The 20,986-nt window shown below is 34.7% G+C and overlaps 1 protein-coding gene across 4 annotated transcripts in view; it reads left to right on the forward strand.

Annotated features, from left to right (window-relative positions):
• Positions 1–20,986, forward strand: part of tefu (Serine/threonine-protein kinase tefu) — a 240,355-nt gene that overhangs the window by 26,122 nt on the left and 193,247 nt on the right. For 3 of the 4 annotated variants that reach the window (XM_085827007.1, XM_085827010.1, XM_085827008.1), the window contains 3 exons: positions 783–948; positions 2,884–3,046; positions 17,607–17,797. In XM_085827007.1, the coding sequence (XP_085683133.1) occupies positions 783–948; positions 2,884–3,046; positions 17,607–17,797 (520 nt within the window). The remainder of the gene's footprint in view (positions 1–782; positions 949–2,883; positions 3,047–17,606; positions 17,798–20,986) is intronic. The other variant, XM_085827009.1, reaches the window with a different exon arrangement.

Consider the following 20,986-nt stretch of genomic DNA (forward strand, 5'->3'; position numbering starts at 1 on the left):
ATATAGATGTAATAAAAACAAAGTCAGAAGTGAATGACCAGCAGGAATTTAGATAGAAGTGTTGATCCATAATGAATAGGAAATTGGAGGTGAAAGCAGATTGAATCTTTATTTTTTATTTCAGCAAACATGTTGTGGCCAGAAACAAGTTGGCACATTAAATGTGCCTTTTCCAAAAAGTTTACATTTTAGATAAATTTGCAGTAAGATAGAAGAAGCAGACAGACAACAGTCTAGATAGGCCAAAGTGTTGAAAGCGAGTGCATTATGTTCAAGGTGAAATCTTAGTTCAGAACGAGTTAGTTTTGTTCTCAATACGTTTTGATTGGATAGTTAATATTACTGTAGTTTGAATATTACTGATTGGATAGTTGTTTTAATTCCATTTACATTATCAGATTTATGTAAGAGTCATATGACATGGATTAATCTAGAAATGACACAGTGCAGTGAGAGGTTACTATTTTTAGAATTGAGAAGGGAAATTTACATTGCTAATTTAATCGTATATTCTTTATTTTTTTTATATATATATGCTTATCTTTATATGCTAAAATTATATAAATTTTCATGGGAAATTGTTGAAAAATTAATTCATTAAAATTGCTCTTATCTGTTGGAAAAAGAAAAGTTTTTTTTATAATGAAATAATTTACTTGTGTTAAATAATGCATTCACTTTGACATTATTTGAAATGATACTGATAGTTACCTTGTGCTGATTACCACATTTCAAAATTTTTAAAATTACATTAGAATTTAAAATTTATTTTATTGATTTAGATGCTATATGGATTTATTGCAAGATCATAAAAAAGTTTCCCCGAAGTAATGATCGAGGCATTAGTTCCCAAGTCCTTCATGATTTGCTTGCTGTAAGATATAATATGGGCCATACAGATGCTTCTAAAATACTTAGCTTTTTTACCCATATGTTTCAAACCTTGAAGTAAGTTTCTAACAGTTTGAGTATCTTTAATTTGTTTTTCATTAACCATTTTATATTTATGTGATGACAAAGATGAAAGGAGGACAAATCTTTCTCCAGCTTTTTTTTAAAAAAATGTTACTGAAATTACCTTATGCAAATGAGAACATAAAGTTTTTATTTGATAGCATTTTGATTGTACATATAGTGTTTTATGTCCAGGGTATGATCTAGCTATGTGAATATGAAAGTACTCATTATATGGGCACATTTTCAAATTTGTCTATGAAATATATGGTATGTATATTGATGTTATCAGTATTCACATTGTGGAGATTTATCTATTTTGACTAATGTTTAATTTTTAGTTGAAAGCAATTTTCCTTTCAGTCTCATTTTCACCAACAATTTCCTGCCAGAATGCTATTCAGATTGCATGCATGTATTCAAATTAAGGTAGAAAGAAGTGCCGTTTAAGCGAAGCTTTTGGAAGGTGATTTTAGAGCATGTTATGCTTGGTTGAAGGCCATGCTCTTACATTGATGTAGTAGCGATTTGATTCTGTGGCACTAAGTGCTTCTAACCAATTAGTCTTGTTCCCACCGACTTCCTAAAGTCAGAGCCTTCCTTTGCATTAATTTATCCTGTGAGTTCATTAAGCTGTTTGAGTTAAGCTGAAAGTGTTTACTTTATGTGCGCCCAAGTGGGGCCATCTATTCAACTATATGTGATTGAGTAAAGGGTCTTTACACCCTTCTTCTGACTTTCCTGTTGCCTAAGACCTTAGGATGCAGTCTTTTCAGAGCATGTTATTTTATGTTGCTTAAAAATACAAGACTGTATAACATATTTATCTGAAGAAAATGCCATAATATTGACAGGAGTTAAAAGTAAGAAGTTGAATGCCTTTATATTAAAGACCCTTGCATCTTTTCTATTATTTTGGAAGGCCTAATGACAGGTTTTGAAGGACACATGTAAAAATCATTATGGAATAAAGCCTGCCAAAAAATGATGGTCCATATGATTTTACTGTACACTATTTCTATTATAAAATTTTTCTAAAAGTCATCAGTTTCAGCCCTGTTGTGTCATAATGTATTACATTCTTAACATGCTGAAGCCAAATTTCTTTACATAATAAGTAGCAAACTTTTGCTTGAAAGAAATCTAATTTTCTTTATCAATGAATCAAGTTACTTTAGTGTAGGGGAAGAATGTCTTTGCAACAGACTGAACATTTTAAGTTATACAGTTGTTCTGCAAAGCAGAATTTTATCACTCTTATGTATACTTTGAAGTTTATAGAATTTGAACTTTTTTGGTAGCATAAACTAGTATCAAACTCCTAACAGATTTGGTGCGAATTATGAAGTAACAACATGTAAGGAAGTAACTGTACCTGAAGTAGCAAATGAGTTCTTGAAAATGTTTAAAATAACTGTTTTTTAAAAAAATAACTTGAACATAAATGCACTTCTTGTGCTTGACAAGATTAGCCACCACTTGTGACGATGTAACAGTCAAATTCAAATTTAAAACTAAACCTAGTAGTTAAAGACTACTCAATTGATTTTAAGTTGGGTCAAAACTTCTCACTGGTATAACAGTTAAATGTTAGCCGCTATAGTGCAATCCTGAAGAATTACTATCTTATATCAAAATGGTGAATCTTAGTAACGTGTCCTCGAGAGCCAGAAGCACGCCCTGTCTTGGAATCCGAAGCTCTCAACTTGAATACTCTCTAACACATATAAATCTCTGGTGAGGAAATGGAAAAGGAGAAGTAATAGTAAAGGCTAAAATTATAAATAACTGGTTAATTAAAATAATATTAACCTCACAAATTAAGTTTTATTTTTTTTATATTAAAGCTGAGCCATTTCTTAACAGAAGTTTGTAAATTGACTTTTTTCCCACTTGAAATTATAATTATGTACTTGATTTTCTCTTCAGGTCAGAAAAAGCAAGTTTATTTCATGAAAATCTGCTTCGATGTTTATTGGTAGTAAGTAAGGCTTTGGGAAGTGACTACCATATACGCTTATGTGAGTTAGGAGAATCTATTCTTTTGCCTCTATTGGATCTATGGAAAACAAGACCTTCTGAAACATGCCAGGTTAGTTATTGTTATAGTGGATCTTAGTGATTGTTAATAGTGATAGCACTAATAACTATTAGTATTTTATGTTTTTATTAAGTTATGATAAATACGGGTAGATGCAAAGATAATAATAATAAATTTGCATTTATAATTGTTTGCTATAATTTGCATTTGTAGAAGTTATTTTGATTTTCTAAATAGGCTTTGTTAAAGACTGAAGTTAAGAAAAGAGGGGAGGACATTGCATTAATATTTGTTTTATCTATGTGGATGTTTGTGAATATGAATTTGAAGGGAGTATTAAAGTAATTTTTTTTTTAAAAATCTTCGACTACCTTTTAATTGTTTAAATAAATAACAATTAGAGAACTTGAAAACAGAACGAAAAAAAAATTAATTTTAATTATATTTAAGATCTGAAAAACAATAGAGTGGCCATTTCACCAATGACAAATAGTTTTTGGGAACAATATAAGAGGCACTACACAATCTCTTCCCAGAGAAAATAATTAGGACACATTATATTTTAAATGAGGTAGAAACTTGACTGTTCTTCAACTGCATGTAGTTGAAGCAGTTGTAGTTTAAGGATCATTCATAGGCAAGATCTCCTTCGGAAGTTTGCGCTTTGCAATAAGTAGATAGACATGGAAGTTTCCAATCACTGTTCTGTGTTTTCATTTAAAATAAAAATGGTTTAGTCTATCAATTGATATTCTTTTGGCAGTTCCATTAATTTCTCTTTTGAAGTAATTTGGTGCTTGTATTGTATAACAGAAAAAAACCCCAAAAATAGTGAACATTAAATTGTCACGTTATTGAATACAAAAACATGCAGGCAATTCGAAAGGTGCTATGAAATAAAGTTGGTTTTATTGCCATGAGTATCGTTGTCGAAGGTTTCATGCCATGTATAGCACTTCTGAACAAAATCTGAATGTGTGACATTAGAAGTTTTGGTAACAAACTCTCCAGATAAACAGAGGAAAATTCCATAAAAAGGAGCTCAGCATACCTTCTTTCACAGTGGTGTGTAATCCAAGAAGAACAAATGGTAAAGCATCTATCCAAGATTTTATTTGCTGTAAGAGGCATTTCAAGCTGGGTTTTATAGTTCTGTGCTGCCGTTAAATTAATCCATTTGATTGTGGATCGTATGTAATAGTCCTAGTGGTCTGAAAGGCAAAATGTTTTCTCAAAGATAAGAAAAGCTGACTTTCAAACTGTCATCCTTGGTCAGAGCTAATATAATGAGGCATTCTGAAATGACATATCCAGGTTGAAATCATGCCTTTTACAACTGTTGCTGCCTGTTGATCTGTTATAAAAAGTGCTTCAACACATCTTGAAAAACGATCAGTCATCGTTATCAAATATCTGAAGCTTTGGCCTGCTCATAAGGGTCCAATAATATCAATGTGGATAAACTGAAAACATTCGAGTTGAATTTTAAAATCACTTACAACTGATTGTGTATGTTTTTGAACTTTAGATCGTTGACATTCCAGACATGCTCGACACCATAATTGACAATTGTTATTGATTAGTTTTTCTGTTGCTTCTAATCCCTGGGTGTGATAGAGTATGCATATATGAAAATATTTGTCGCTGAAAATTTTAGGGAATGTATAAGCAGCAACTTGTGGTGGAAACATCATAATCGATGAATTTCTTCAGTTCAGGAATGCCCTCAGGGGCTCACTTTTGTGAGTACGGGTGTGGCAATCCCGAGGTACCCTAGCCCTTCAGGGGATCATCTTCTTGGTGAGACGGGTGTCACGATCCTGGAGCCCCAGTGATCTATCCTCTTTTCCGTCTCCTCTCCTCTTGGCTGGATCTTTTTCCCTTCCCTTCTCCCTTGTGGTTTCTCTCTACGGAGTTTGGGGCTTGTCACGAGAGGCTGGAACAGACCTTGTCTCTAGTTCTCGAGTGGCGAGAAAACTGCCCACGTGTTTGCCGTGCGTGGAGACCCGTGTCGCTGGAAAGGAGGGTCCTGGTAGTTGAGGGGCGAGGTACTGTCCCCAACACACTGCTTTGGCCTCTGCTTCAGCTAAACGGGAGGCACCTTAGTCGTCCTCACGGGTGTCAATCGGCTGGTCACTAGTCCTTGTGTCAGTGGCTTGGGGTCAAGCTCTCGGGAGTACCTGCTTTCGGGAAAGCCGACTGTGGGGCTTCAGTTTGCGTATAGGTCCGGCTAGCCCTAACACAGGAATCTGTGTTCCCTTGTTGGGCTCCTTGGTGGGCGGGGCCGTCGGACCCGAATCTTTTCTTATTTCAATATGGCTAATTCTCAAATTTTTCTCATCAAAGACTTCGAAGTCACTCCAGTCTCTCAACCTAGTTCTGAAACGTCCACTACTAAACCAGTCACTCAACCTAGCTCTGAACCACCTACTAATAAACCAATCATTCCACCTAGTTCTGAAAAGTCTACTACTAAACCAGTCACTCAATCTAGTTCTGAAAATTCTGCAAAAAAATTACGGACAGATGCAAATAAAAAAAATCATAACAATAGTCCCCGTTTCCTAGTCATCTCTAGTCCTTCTGGCGAAATGCATAAGGTGTCTCCTTTCGTGATTAACAAATACATCCAGTCTTGTATTGGTGAGCCGAGAAATATAAAGCGTCTCCGCTCCGGAGACTTCCTTATTGATACAATCTCAGCCACCCAGTCTGCTTCTTTACTTCAAATAACTAAACTTGGGCAAGCGAATGTCAATGTAACAGCACATAAGACACTGAATTATTGTCGTGGCGTTATATCGGAATTCGACCTTCTGTATGTTCCTGAAGAAGAGATCGCTTCCGAGCTATCCGACCAAAATGTCTGCGGTGCTAGGCGGATCAAGATGCGTAAGGAAGGTAAGTTGATCGATACGAAACACGTGATCCTTACCTTCAACACGCCTGATCTGCCTAAGAATATTAAGGCCGGATATTTAAATTGTCCCGTAAGACCCTATATTCCCAACCCTATGCGATGCTTCCAATGCCAGCGTTTCGGCCATTCTAAGACGTCTTGTCGTGGCAGCCTCACATGCGCCCGATGCTCACAGATTGGCCACGATTCTGAAAATTGTACCGCTGCGCCTCTTTGTATAAATTGCAAGGGTGAGCACCCAGCATTTTCACGCCTCTGTCCAAAATGGAAATTGGAAAAAGAAGTGCAGACTGCAAAGGTTACGAGGAACATCTCATATGCCGAAGCCAGAAGATTAGTCCAAAGCACACAGCTACGACCAAATACATCTTACGCCAATGCTCTTAAAAAATCTCGCTCAGTTGCTACCCAAACATCAGTTAGTATGCAGACGCCACCAAACAAAACTCAACAGACTACAAACAACAAGAAGAAAGAAAACCCAACCCATACAGTACAAAATAAAGAAATAGTAATTCAAAGCAAACCCAAAACTACCACACGAAAAGAAACAAATAAAAATAGAAGTTCCAGCAATAGCTCTCTTGATGGAATGGTTTCTGAATCTGCGGATTCAGACGGTATGGAAGTAGAAGAGGGTCTGGAAGTTCCCAAGCATCTACTTCCACGAAAAACCAAACAAGAGCACAGAAAGAACAAAAACTATTCATAATGGCCACCCTCGTATCATGGAACTGTCGTGGTTTCCACCGAAATCTGCTCGACATCAAAGCTATAATCAATGTTCATCAACCTTTATGCTTCGCAATACAGGAAACAAATCTAAAACCGGAACAACAAGCAAAACTTCGGAGGTTTTCTTTCGTCAGGAAAGACAACATTGCAGGTGAGCGTGCCAGTGGAGGTGTAGGTCTCCTCACCTCACTGGATTATCCCTCAAATGTGCTTTCTTTGACGACATCCCTCCAAGTTGTCGCTACTCAAACAAATTTTGATTTTGTTGCTACAGTCGTTTCTCTGTATTTGCCTCCAAATGAGCATATTGATCAGCAAGATTTAAATGGTCTTTTAGAGCAGCTGCCTGAGCCTTTCATCATAATAGGAGATTTTAACGGCCATAGTCCGCTCTGGGGTAGTAAGGATACTAATTGCCGAGGAAGACAAATTGAGCAGATGATCGAAGATCATAGCCTTTGTCTCCTCAATAATGGGCAAGATACTTACTTCCATGAGCCTTCAAAAACATTCCATGCTCTCGACCTTGCCATCTGTTCACCATCTCTGTTGCCTTTTTGCACTTTTAATGTGGGTAAAGATCTTTACAACAGTGATCATTATCCCATTCTTGTGTCTCTTGCACGAAGAGGAGCAAACCCCATGTCGAGATCCCCTCGATTCATACTGGACAGGGCAGACTGGGAACTCTTCTCTTCCATTGCAGAGCTCACAGATGAAATGGTAGAAGATGCGCATATCGATGACGCTGTTGAAGCTGTTACTAATACTATTATTCAGGCAGCTATGCTCTCCATTCCTAGAACATCAGGAAAACTACTAAAATATTCAAAACCATGGTGGAATCGCGACTGTCATGAAGCACTGAAAAAACAGAAAAAAGCATGGGGTATTTTTCGTAGATATCCTACTCTGCGAAACCTCATAGCCTTTAAAAGAGCCAAAGCAAATGCACGAAAAGTAAGAAGGCAGAGCCAGAGGGATTCCTGAATTTCATATGTGTCGTCAATAACATCCTCCACGCCTAGCAAGCGGGTTTGGGACAGAGTTTGAAAAGCATGCGGCATATATAAAGACCACTCACTTTCCTTTTTGGAAAAAGATGGCCGAGTGATTAGCTCCATAGAAGAAATTGCGAATACTATCGGTGAGACATTTGCTTCCGTTTCTTCCAGCAGAAACTATACACCTGCATTTCTTTCTATGAAGCAGCACTCTGAAATAAATCCCATCGCATTCAACTCTTCCAAATCTGAGCCTTACAATAGAGCATTTACTATGCTTGAATTAAGGAGTGCTTTATTGCAGAAACATAGGTCTTCTCCGGGTCTTGATGGAGTGAATTATGAAATGCTAAAGCATCTGTCCTGTAAGTCACTGAATGCCCTTCTCACTCTTTACAATAGGGTGTGGAAGGAGCATGCCTTTCCCAGTGCATGGAAGAGAGCTATTGTCATTCCTATTCCTAAGCCAGGGAAAGATCCAAGGAATCCCTCCAACTATCGGCCAATTGCCCTTACGAGTTGCCTCTGCAAACTGTTTGAAAAGATGGTAAACAGCCGCCTAGTCTACTTCTTGGAAAAGAATGATATTATATCGCCTTATCAGAGTGGTTTTCGAAAGGGAAGAACAACTGTAGATAACATGCTCCTCTTAGAGACATCTATTCGAAAAGCATTTGTAAGAAGAAGCCACCTTGTCTCGATATTCTTCGACATTGAAAAAGCTTATGATAAGGCATGGAGATACGGTATACTCCGGGATCTTCACGAGAGTGGCTTGCGCGGCAACCTACCAATTTTCATTCAAAATTTCTTGAACACTAGAACTTTTCAAGTAAGAATTGGCTCTGTTTTTTCGGATGTTTTTAAACAGGAAGAGGGTGTGCCTCAAGGCTGTGTGCTCAGTGTAACCCTGTTTAGTTTAAAAATAAATTCTGTACTAAAAGAACTTCCTCCCACCATCTTGGGATCTCTATATGTTGATGATCTGCAGATTAGCTGTCGAGGAGCAGACATGAGATATGTAGAGAGGCAACTGCAGATGGCTCTGAATAAGATCCAAGAATGGTCAGACAAACAGGGATTTACATTTTCGAAACAGAAAACTGTGTGCGTGCACTTTTGTAGGAAGCGAGGTCTCCATCCTGAACCTGAGTTATATTTGAATGGTACAATTATTCCAGTTGCGCCTGAAGTAAAATTTTTAGGAGTGACTTTCGACCGAAAATTGACTTTCCTTTCTCATGTTTTAAACCTGAGAAAGAAGTGTCTAAAAACACTAAATATTTTAAAAGTGTTGGCGAACACCTCCTGGGGTGCAGAGCGTTGCTCCATGCTTCGCATTTACAGAGCGCTCGTCCGCTCTAAACTGGACTATGGCTCAGTTGTGTATGGATCCGCTCGGTCATCTGTTTTGTTAAAACTGGATCCTGTTCACAATCAAGGTCTGCGGATTTGTTCAGGAGCATTCAGGACTTCTCCTGTGCAGAGCCTATATGTTGACTGTAACGAACCATCACTTTATCTGAGGCGTGAGCAATTGCCCCTTTTACAATATTTTAATATCTTATCCCAACCTGAACATCCCAATAAGCTGTGCTTACTTGATAATGAGTGTAACACTTTATTTGAAACACGTCCATCCTGCGTTCCTACCTTTCCTTTAAGACTTCGCCCTATCATTGAGGAACTTTCCCTCTCTGATATGCGCCCCCAAGCAGTACAGAACTTTGAAATCCCACCTTGGGAAAATTCACGGATTCAGCTTCTTGATGTTTTCAAACATCACGTGAAGGCAAGCACTAACGAGATCGTTTATAGACAACTCTTTGCTGAGCACAGGCACAAATATAGCAGTTATTATCCGATATACACAGATGGATCAAAGACAAATGATCATGTTGGGATGGCTTTTGTATTTGAAAATTACATAGAGGGCAGATGCCTGCACCATGCTTTCTCAGTCCTAACATCTGAACTGACTGCTATATATTATGGTCTTTTGTAAATCTCAAAGCTCTGCCACAAAAAGTTCATAGTTTACACAGACTCGTATAGTGCTCTTAAATCCTTGGAAGCTTTTCCCAACATGCAGAATCCTGTGGTAGTGGATGTTCTCAAAATTCATATAAATTTAACGATTCGAGGTTATGAAGTCCTGTACTGCTGGGTTCCTGGACATGTTGGAATAAAAGGAAATGAGCTTGCAGATATCGCAGCCAAATCTGCTGTTGAACTGTCCAGTCGCCTTATCCCTTTTAGAGATATCTGCAATGTCATCAAGGGAAAGGTCCGAAAAAAATGGCAGCAATTTTGGGATGTTCAGCATTACAACAAGTTGAGAAACGTCAAGCCTAGAATTGAGCATTGGGATATTGTTGGAAATCGTAAGGAGGACGTTCTTTTGACTCGCCTCAGAATTGGTCACACTCGAGTCACACATAACTATCTTCTCAAAGCTGAAAATGAGCCTGTTTGTTTTAATTGTAATGTTTGTTTATCTGTTCGTCATATTTTAATTGAGTGTCCATGTTTTAATAGTCTTCGCCAGAAATATTTTAATAGCTGTGACTTACCTCTCGACCGTTTAATCGGAAGAGAGGTGAATTGTAATTTATTTTATTATTTAAAAGAGATTGGCTTTTATTACCAAATGTAATTTGTTTTGAAGACTGTGTCTTGAATTTTAATATGTGCTTTTTAACTTGTGTTTATATGACTTCATCCTCTGGATTTGGTACATTTATCTACTTGTTTTTATTGATTGAATTTTAATGTCATCAATTGTAATCATCCCATCTTGTGTTTGGCGCGTCATAACCATCTCTGGTTTTTGCGCCATAATCACTCACTCACTCACTCACTCACTCAGTCCAGGAATCCTAATTCAAACTATATTGAGCTTTGGGTTATTTTTCAATGCTGTTAAATTATTATCATCTTGAAATTTGGCTATAGTTTCATAATCACTTGGAGACAGTATAGAAATTGTATTAATTCTGGGCAAAACATCAGCTACAAAACTTTTTTTTTCTTGTTGTGTATTAAATATTCGTTTAAAATTGAGCAGTATAACTCAGTTGTCTTGCTTGTCTGGGGAAGGCTAAATTTTAGTAAAAAGCTTATGGTCCATGTAAATGATAAAAGATTGTCTTTCTACTAGGTACCTAAAATATTTTATTGCAGTATAAATGGACAAAAGTTCCCAATCATACACACTGTATCTTCTCTGTGTATCAGTTAGGAAATGTGAAAAGAAGCTTAACGGATGCTTCTCTCCACGTTCAATTTAATGTATGGCAGTATCAGAAGGATTGCATGTGAGAGATATATTTATTATTATTGAGTGATGGACAAGCACAGTATCATCACAAAGAGCATTTTTAAGGTTTCTGAATGCAAATCTTTGGTTCATATTAGAGGTATTTTGCTGTTTTTGTTATTTCCGCTAAGTAACGAGGTTGAAGGTTTTTGAAGTTTGGCACAGTTTGGAATGAAATTGTGATAAAAGTTAACCATTTCTAAGAACTTGCACAAGCTGGTGGCTGATGTGGGTTCAGGTAGACTTTGTATGGCATGAACTTTCATTGGAAGAGTTCTGATTTCTTCACTTGAAATTTCGTAGCCCAAATATTTAATTTTAGAAGTCCCCAAAACACTTTTTGCAATATTGATGCATAAAACCATAGTCATTTAATCTTTAAAAAACTATGTATAAGTGTTCACAGTGTGACTTTTCATCAGGTGAAGTAATCAGTATGTCGTCTAAATAGCAGAATGCAAAATCTTATCCTGATAACACCATATTCATGAATTGTTGAAATGTCAGTGTGGCACTGCATACTTCATGAAAGGAAATTCAAGTAGGCCAAATGAAGTTATAATAGCCATTTTTGGAAGGTCGCCTTCATGAACTGGAATTTATTGATGAGTTCTAATTAAGTCTATGGATAAAAAATTTTCCTAAGAACAGTCAGTGAGAAGAGATAGAGGATAGGGATCTGAGGCGTTAATATTTCCAATTCATCTGATTTCTTTAAGGTGGAATGCATAGGAGAGGCCCAACAACTTTTCAAAGGTCTACAGAAACCATGTTTTAACATAAAATCAAATTCCACTTTTGCCAGTTTTAATTTTTTGGATCAGAGTCTTCTAGCCCTAGGGGTAACAGGAACTCTTTTGGTTTCTATAAAATGCTTAAGAGATCAGGAAATTGTTTAAGAGTAGCTCCATACTGATTTTGTATGGTATTTAATGTTGGTGTACCAATACAATAGCAGGGAATTCCAATGCAGGATAAGGAAGTGATGCCATCGGTTAATTTGGGATTTTTACTGTGTACCAAAAGGTGAAAATGCGACAAATATTCAATACCTATTATTGGTTTATTGACATTTGCAATCATAAAAGTCCAATCAAATGCTTTTCTCGGTTTCAAATTTAATTTTAGTAACTTTTGTCTGTAAGTTTTTGCAGCAAAGAGTTCCAGTTAGGCAGCAGATCTTTTTCTTCAAGTAATAGTTGAATCACAGGAATTTATGCACCATTATCAATTAAAAATTGGGTGGCTGTCTCTTTGTCAGGAAAAAAAAGATGGCAGAGTTACACCTTTTGTTTTCCTGTGGCTGCAGGTCAGTCTTCTTAGGTCAGTTGTTAAGCCAGTAGTACATCAGTCTTGTTAGGTCAGTAGTACATTTAAAAGCCTTGTCGCTGAACTTTAAATGATAATAACATATATACTGTATTGTCTATTACTACGCCTATTAGTAGAATTGCTTCTAGAATGGAGTCTAAACTGTTGATGAATGGAGAACTGCCCTTTATTCAACTTGTTAACTAGTAATGATAACTCTGAATTCTGCTCTTGTAGTTCAAGTAAAACATTGTTATCACTGGAACATGCAACAGCAGCATTCTGATATGACAGAATTCATTGGGATATATTGCTGATGACTGTTGACCATGATGATTGCTAGACAATTAGCCACTGCGGGCTTTAAACTATAATTTGCTGGTGCTCTAATGCAGTTGGCATAATTTTGTAAATAAGTGCCAATTAGCACCACCACAGACACAAAATTTATGTTCAAGATGGTGAGAAATAATGCAGTAACAGGCAGAAGTGGGAAATTTGCTATTCTGTAGCATCATCTAGTGATGAATGAAGACGTGAAATGGTGAATAGTAACGAAATGAAAATTTAAAACACAGCATAGCGACAGGGGGAAATAAAATACAAAACGGAAAAATATAATATAGTGAGTACTCATGAAATATAAAATAAAATAAATACATGAATAATAAGATGAAAATAATAAAGCAAATCTGTATCCTGCATTGCCTGAAAATAAATTCAAAAACTGCTTTGTCAGTTAAATTGAATTAATTTCTGTACATATACAACAATTTACAATTATGTATATCAGGTAGTAAGCTGTAATGTGGAAAAACATCCTTGGCCACTTGTATGGGGTGCAGAATCATTCGGAGCATATGGGCTTCTGTCCGTCAGGACACTATCTGCGCACTAATTGAATCAGTACCTCGTAGAGTTACAGCTTGCATCGCCAGCATGCAGGTGGTTATACATCTTACTGATTCCCTGCATATTTCAGCACTGTATAAATTTAACTTTCTATATGTAACATTACATATTTACGTATGCATGCTCTGTTTATGTATCAATTGACATCACATTCTATCCAGTCTTTCATGTTGTTGCATTTTCAATGTTGAGCAGGCAGTATGTGTGGATAGTCAGCACCTGCAGTATATCTGTAGAAATTATGTGCATTCATCAGCATGAAATCTTCAACATGTGGGATACTGGGATCTGGATTTAAACGGATGTTTCGAACAAAGGATCATTGGTAATGTTTATGAGAATTTTATTTTGAAAAATCCAGATTTTTATATGGTCAGTTTCTGTTAGCATTTGCTGAAATTGGAGCTCCATAGAAAAGAATAAGGCAGATAAGTGCAAGATAGAGAGTTCTTTTCACTTTTAGGTATAGTTTCAATTTACGATCAATTAAACTGTGAATAGACCTGTAGGTAGCATACGCTTTATTGAGTGCATAATTAATATGCTCTTTAAAATTTAACTACTCATCCAACATGATTCCAACATAGTTCATAATGGGAGTGGAGGGTTGTTTATATACATGTTGAGTTTGACTTTGAGGTTTGTACCATAACTCCTGAATAGAATGACTTCATTTATTTGAGTTTAATTTTAGTTTCAATAAATTGCTACAATGTGCCATAATGCTAAATCTAAATTGTAAATTATCAATAGCTTTTTGGGAGTTTCTGGATCTGTACATCACAGCAGTATCATCAGCATATTTTGTGACCTTGCAGTCTAGGGGTTCTAGAAAATTGTTGAGATAAATATTAAAGAGTTCCACAGCTGAGATTGTATCTTGTAACACACCTGCTTTGATAAATTTTTACTTGAGAGCGTGTAATTACACACTCTCAAGTCTCAATTCTGATTTGGAAAATGCGACATTTTAAATACGGATTAAGAAATAGAATCAATTTTCGTGGAAGCTTAATAGAGATAAGTTTGTAAATTAATCCAGGATGCCAGATTCTATTGAAAGCTCTTTTTTTTTTTTTTTTTTTTTTTTTTTTTAGATCGAGGAAACGAGCTACAATGCTGAATTTATTGGTGAATACTTTTGCTATTTTTTCCACCATGTTTAATACAGTCAAAAGTCGTTAATCCGGACTCGGCGGGACTTCGGCGATTCCGGATTATCGATTTTTCCGGATTATAGATCATCAGTTTAAATCTGGTAAGATGGCATGCAGAATTTACAAAATTAAAAATATGAAACCATAATTTATAAAATAAAGAACAATTATGATCTAAAGGGTATCAAAATTAACAAAAAGAAAAATCTTAATATTTATTTGTTTACTTTATTAAACATTTCTTTCAATGTAAGTTGCTTCGTTTCATGTGATAATACTTTCTCTTTAATTCTATTAAAAAGACATAATTTCTTGTTTAGTTACAAAGTTCCGCTGTTCAAGTCCTAGAATTGCTGTGTCGAGAATACTGACTAATTTGTCAATCGAAATTTTTTCGTTTTCAATAACCTCTGTCACTTTCTTCACTATTGGAAGCGAATTATAATGACGAGGAACTTGTTTTAAATCATATCAAAGACGGAGTACATCGAGATGAAATACTACATTTAGTAAGGAATTATAAGCCAAATAAATTAAAAACATCTGCCCTGAAATAAAGATAGTGCTGACAGATCAACTTCCAATTCATTGCGCGCTGCGGCGTTCCCCTTGCCGAGCAGCATGAAATTGATAAACAGATTTCGGATTTCGAAACATACTTTCGCTTTAGATGCTTTACATATTAGCAAATATATAGTGGAAATTCTATTTGATATAATCGAAAGTTCAAGCTTACTTTTATAAAATTGCTCTAACAGTCTGCAAAAAATAATAAGCCGGATCCAATTTGAAGATTAAGAAACAACGCAATCTGCAACGTTAACTGAATTAGATAATTTTAGCTTAGCTTATACCGTCCGTTCTACGTTTACGTGCACGTGCACAGACATATTCGCAGCCGTATAGGTCTTACGCGCACACATAAATGCCTATGCGCATGCGTCAACGCGACACATGCGCAGGAAGTTTGTAGCTTTGAGGTCCAAATTATAGATCATTCCGGATTATGGGTGTCCGAATTAACGACTTTTGACTGTAGTTGCATTATAGAACTTGATGGGAGCTGTATCAGTTATTATTAATGATATTATTTTTGAAAAAATATTGAGTTTGTCTTAAATAGGCTTTTTAAGTATTTTTCTGAGACATGGTAGAAGATTTTTAGGTCTATAACAGGCTGGCTGTTTTTCATCTTTTCCCAATTTTAGGAACATAACAGTAATTGAGTGTTTTAATGGTTGTGGAAAATATTTAATCTTAAGCATGTGTTCATGATATTAGTTAGGAGTATGTTGCATCTTCTCTTGTTGGGCTTTTTTTTTTTTTTTTTTTTTTGCTTTAATAGATATTTCGTTATATCCAGTGGCTTTTTTAGCATTTAATTGGTTTATGACATTATTGCTTTCAGTGGATGAAATGTAAGGAATATTTTCATTTTCCAAGAGACTGTTTTGAAGATAGTAGTTCACTTCACCGATGATAATGTCATCATGTTTGGGATTTCCCATGTCATTAGCAGAGAAAGTTTTTTCCAGTTCTGTTGTGAAATCTACAAATTCTTTCTCCGAGCAAGCTAAAGGGTTTCCATATAGTCAAGGACTTGTTAATTTCACCATTTTGGAATTTTAATTTTAACTTGTTTATTAAACCTTTTTTTAAAAGAATTGATAGATGTATGATTAGTGGTGAGGCATAAGGGGCTTGCACAAATTTTTTTTTTTTTATATTTGTTTCTAATTTGCAAGTGCTTTGTTCTTGCTAATTAATTTTGCTAAAAAAAAAAAAAAAAAAAAAAAAAATTAATTCTTGTTTAAATTTAAAGGAATCAGAAGGGTTAATGAGAAAGCACAAATTATCACAATGCAAAAACTGAACTGCTCTGCATTATCTTTACAAGAATAGGTTATTGTAGTTATTAAATAATTATAAAGTAAAAAATGAAATGGCAAAGAGCTCAATGATAAGGAATTAAGAGAAATTTTTAATGTTTCTTATCTATGGACATGGAAGAAGTAAAATGCCCAAAGCCAAACGGGAAAAAAAGCAGCAAACAATAAAAGTTTGTGTTGGAAGTGAGAAATAAAAATAAATGTTTTTTTTTTTTTTTTTTTTTTTTTTTTTTTTTTTTTTTTTTGTATTTTATTGAATGGACTTTAACCTACTGCTCATAGGATCCATGAATAGTTCATGTTCACAAATGTTTTTTTCTTTACAAGAATCTTTGCAAGGTTGTTGTGACAATAATTTCAATGATACATATGAATAAATAGTTTTTTCAGGTTTAAGAAAATTTTTCATTTAAATTGTAAGTATTGCAAACATAGGTGATCAATTTCGTGAGAAAACAAAGAAAAACAAGATATATATTTTCTGTGTCCCCATCCGCATTTTGTACCTGCGATCAGCAGTTTATCAGGAAAACTGTGTAATGAAATTTCTAATAGTATGAGGAAAGTATTAAGTTTTATTATAGAGACTTTTACTATTAATGGCAATGTAGTTTAATGAGTTTTGAACTTGATGAACAAAATTTCTATAAGAAATTTGACTGTAATATATATTTCAGATTTAAATACTATCTTCTTAAGCAAGAATCTTTAAGAGAAGTATTTAAGTCTTAAACTTTGTGTAAAACCTTATATTTTATCTGCAAATCAATTAAAAAATCAACTGACAAGGAAGAATATATAATGTAACAATTTATAAATTGTATTACATTTGTATATTGTTTCATGTGATTTCTGTGATATTTTTAGTTATTTTTTTAAGCGTTTTATTCATGCACAGTTCTATGCATTTTTTTCTTCTGGCAATTAAAACATTTGATTAATATTTAATATTTTACTTAAAATTATCTCCAGCATGGGAGACTGTGTATCGGAAATTCTAAAGATATGCTCTTTTTAAATATTTCGTGATATTGCTGTTGAATCAAATTTTTGTGGTTTAAGTGCAAAAAATATGATATTTGATAAATAAAGGTAACATAAAAAGCTTTCAGATTTTTTTTAATTGTTTTGTAGTTGCTTGTTTAAGTTTAGATCAATTTATAAAGTTGATTGACTTCACATGTTTATTTTTCAAATGTTGCAATGTTTAAATTTATTAAATTGTGATAATTATTTGTAAATAATTAATGTTTAGTGAATTTGTAAACCATAAAATTTAAAAATGTTTTTACTTCTGCAAAATTTCAATTTTCTGGAAATTTGAGAGTCATCATATATTTCGTGGCTCTGTTTTATTCCAATAGGAATTAATGTTAGAGTTCATCAGCTTGCAGCTCTCTTTACATCATCCCAAAGGTGCTGTCAAGCAAGAAAATGGAGCTCGAGCTGCTGATTGGCAAACATGGAAAAATCACCTTCTACGTCTTTACAAAGTTATTTTGGTAGAAGTGACTGAGCTGTGTGAAACAAACAAGTATTCTGCAAGGTATGAAAGGTACAAACATTTAATATTTTAAAGCTGTTCACTTTATATATAATTTCTTAATATTGTTTAGATTGTTGTTTTCCTATTTAGACATCTTTCATAATAATTTGCAGTTAATTTTTATATTCAATTCAGTTGCCAGAATGGACATGCTTATATGATCCAGAGCCTTTAGAAAATTTTGTATGGATAGCATTTGTTTTACTATCAAGTAGTTGTTCGTCTGTACCATACATGTAGAAAATTGTTCAGATGTGGAACTGCAGAAATTATTGTAAGCTGGATTGAGTTATTCAATTTAGACCAAGCACATATGGATAATTTACCCAAGTTTCATCTCAATTTTGACCAAGAGCAACCCAGGGGATGGAATGCAAGGATTTTACATCCCAAATTCTGCTATCACCTGTTCTTCAAGACTTTCAAATCAACACATTTTATATTTCTTATTAAACATTCATGCATTTTCCATGTGTAGGAGCATAGCCCAATAACATGAGCTGACACCCTGTGACACTATATTATCTTAGGATGGCATAATGGCATAATTCATTCTAATTGATGTTATCTGAAATATATAGCACTTTAGAATGGATCAACATTCTTGTCTGATTTCTGGTTACTTTTATGTGTTTTTGAAATGGCTATCTTTGTTGGTTATTGTGTTGCTATTTACACTGAGATGCATTTTTGTGTTAAATTTATCATAATAAAGAAGTTTATGTAAACACGAATTGCTATGACTGTTGTTACAAACAGGGCTATTCCAAATATCCATATGGCTCACAGCTTTGGTTTGGTGCATCTTCTTTGCAATCCATCTTGCATGAATATAAAAACACTGTTCCTTCTTTAGAAATTTACTGTCTTTGCCTTTCTAACCCAAGCACAGAAATCTTAATTACCTGTAGAAAGAAAGCAATGTGTTCAAAAGGAGATTAGATCCACTCTAAAAGAACAATATTTATTGTTGTCAGTACAGTACCAAAGAAAATAAACACATGAAAACCTCCCTTCATGGTAATAAATTTTGAATGATATTGATATAAAGAATTCTTTCAAGGCATTCCATTCATCCTTTTAATTATATGAACCAGATGTTACAGTCTGTTATTTTAAAATAAGCATTTCAAGGCTTGTTTATCCTCCCCTCATTTATGATTGTAATGTATACCACCATCACCATGCTGAGGGGATTAGGGGATTTTAGCAAATTAGAGGATTCTTTCTTTCTTTCTTTCTTTTTTTTTTTTACAGCAATCATTACCGTAGTTATGAGGCATGGTTTGGAGGAAAAAAAGGGCCTTGAAGTGCCTGTTCTAATGTAACAGTATAGAGAGTGATGGCTTTTTCCTTTCATCACCCTTCACAACATGTTGCTTTTAATTTTTCTTGCTCTGTGTCTAATGTTTTTAACAGATCCTTTTTAAAACTGTGGTGTTTTGTACAAAACATGGGAAAACAAAAGTTGCTGTATAGCAAGAATGAACAAAAAGTTGACTGTCATGTGATTTTTGGTCACTCTGTAGAGACATTAGGTATTTTTGGAAGCAGGCAAGATGAAAAATTAGCCACGCCTTTGCTGTGAATCGAACCACAGACCTCTGGAATACTGGGCCCAGCTGGCAGAACCACTACACCACGGAGGCACGCTAGGAACTCGGGAGTAATAATTTATATACTCCCCCTTTTAAAGGGCGACTGGGGTTTTTAGGAGACCCAATCTCGCCAAATCCTGTGGAGAATCATTATCCACAACCCTTTTAGTTCGGACATCACTGTAGAGACATAAGGCTTATTTTTGGAAGCGGGCAAGATGAAGCGACCGCCTTCACCGGGACCTCTGGAATACAGACTCAGTGTGCTGACTGCTACACCACGAAGGCACACTAGGAAAGTGGGAGAAATACCTTATAACTTTCAGCTGACAGCAAACAATTTCAACATGCAAACCCAACTTAGTCATGACTCATCAATCATGGCTCCTTTAATATCATGGTTGACATTGACAATTTATCTTCCATGTCAGCCATTGAGAGAATAGGAAAGTGGCGTCGTACGTCACCTATCATCCACTTTCTGTCCATCACTCCATCTAGCTGGCTCCTAAGAACGCCCACTTTTAAACTTTGATGTAACAATATACGAGTTGGCATTTCTGTGTTCATTGTTTACTGTTACATATTCACCATATTGGTAAAATTGTTAGCATTTAGCATTTAGCATTTATAGAAAAAGTGCCAGTTTTTCTTAACACTGTTGCTGTGCAAAAATATAAGTACCTTCTTATGTTTTACATTAAATCCTCCACTTTGTTTTCTTTTACATTTTAGTACCCATTAAAATTAGTAACTTCTCTCCTGAAAAAAAAAAAAAAAAAAAAAAAAAAAAAAAAAAAATTCTTTTTGTGGGAAAAGAATGAGAACTTGATTACTCTTTTATAATGAAGAATGATAAATGCTGCTGCTTAATATACAGAGCCTAATGATACTGTTGCCATTACTTAAAAAAATAGTAATTTGGGGAATCTAGGAAGCATGTTTTTAGCTTTATGTAGCAACTATCAGATATCCTACAAAATATTAACTTGAGGAAAAACAAAATTAAGTATTTGAAAGCTCCAATTAAGAGCTCAGCAAAATGTTTATTTAAAGTAAGATATATTTTATCCCGCCCAAAAAGTAAACGATTTTCTGGTGGAGAATTTATAAAAGAAACTTTCTTGGAAATGTTTTTTGTTGTTTTAAGAACAAGTTTAATATTATTGCTGCACTAAAGATTTATAATTATCTTGAAATGCTGTGATGCAGTGGATTGATAAAATGTATAAAAATGTTTTTAAAAAAGTTATAATAACAATATTAATAGATGTCCTTGTTTCCCTTTTAATGAATTAACTAATTTTAATAGCACAGCGCCATTGCTTTTAAAGATTGTATACCTGAAGAAGAATTATTCTGTATAATTTCTTTAAAAGAAAGGACTAGAGATGTAAATATATTCAACTCCTATGAGAACTTTCCTTACTTATTTTAAATTGCTATGTTTGAAGTTGGTTCCAATAACAACAGATGGAGCAATGATAGGCTGTATAAATGAATTTATAACTCTTAATACCAAAATGATGATTAATTTCCAAATTTTTTTTTTATCAACTGCTTCATAATTCGCAAAGAAGTATTAGCCAATAAAAGATTA

This window comes from Stegodyphus dumicola, chromosome 11 (genome assembly GCF_044657685.1).
Source record: "Stegodyphus dumicola isolate Sdum_Otavi_A_Nest chromosome 11, ASM4465768v1".
Classification (NCBI taxonomy): Eukaryota; Metazoa; Arthropoda; class Arachnida; order Araneae; family Eresidae; genus Stegodyphus; species Stegodyphus dumicola.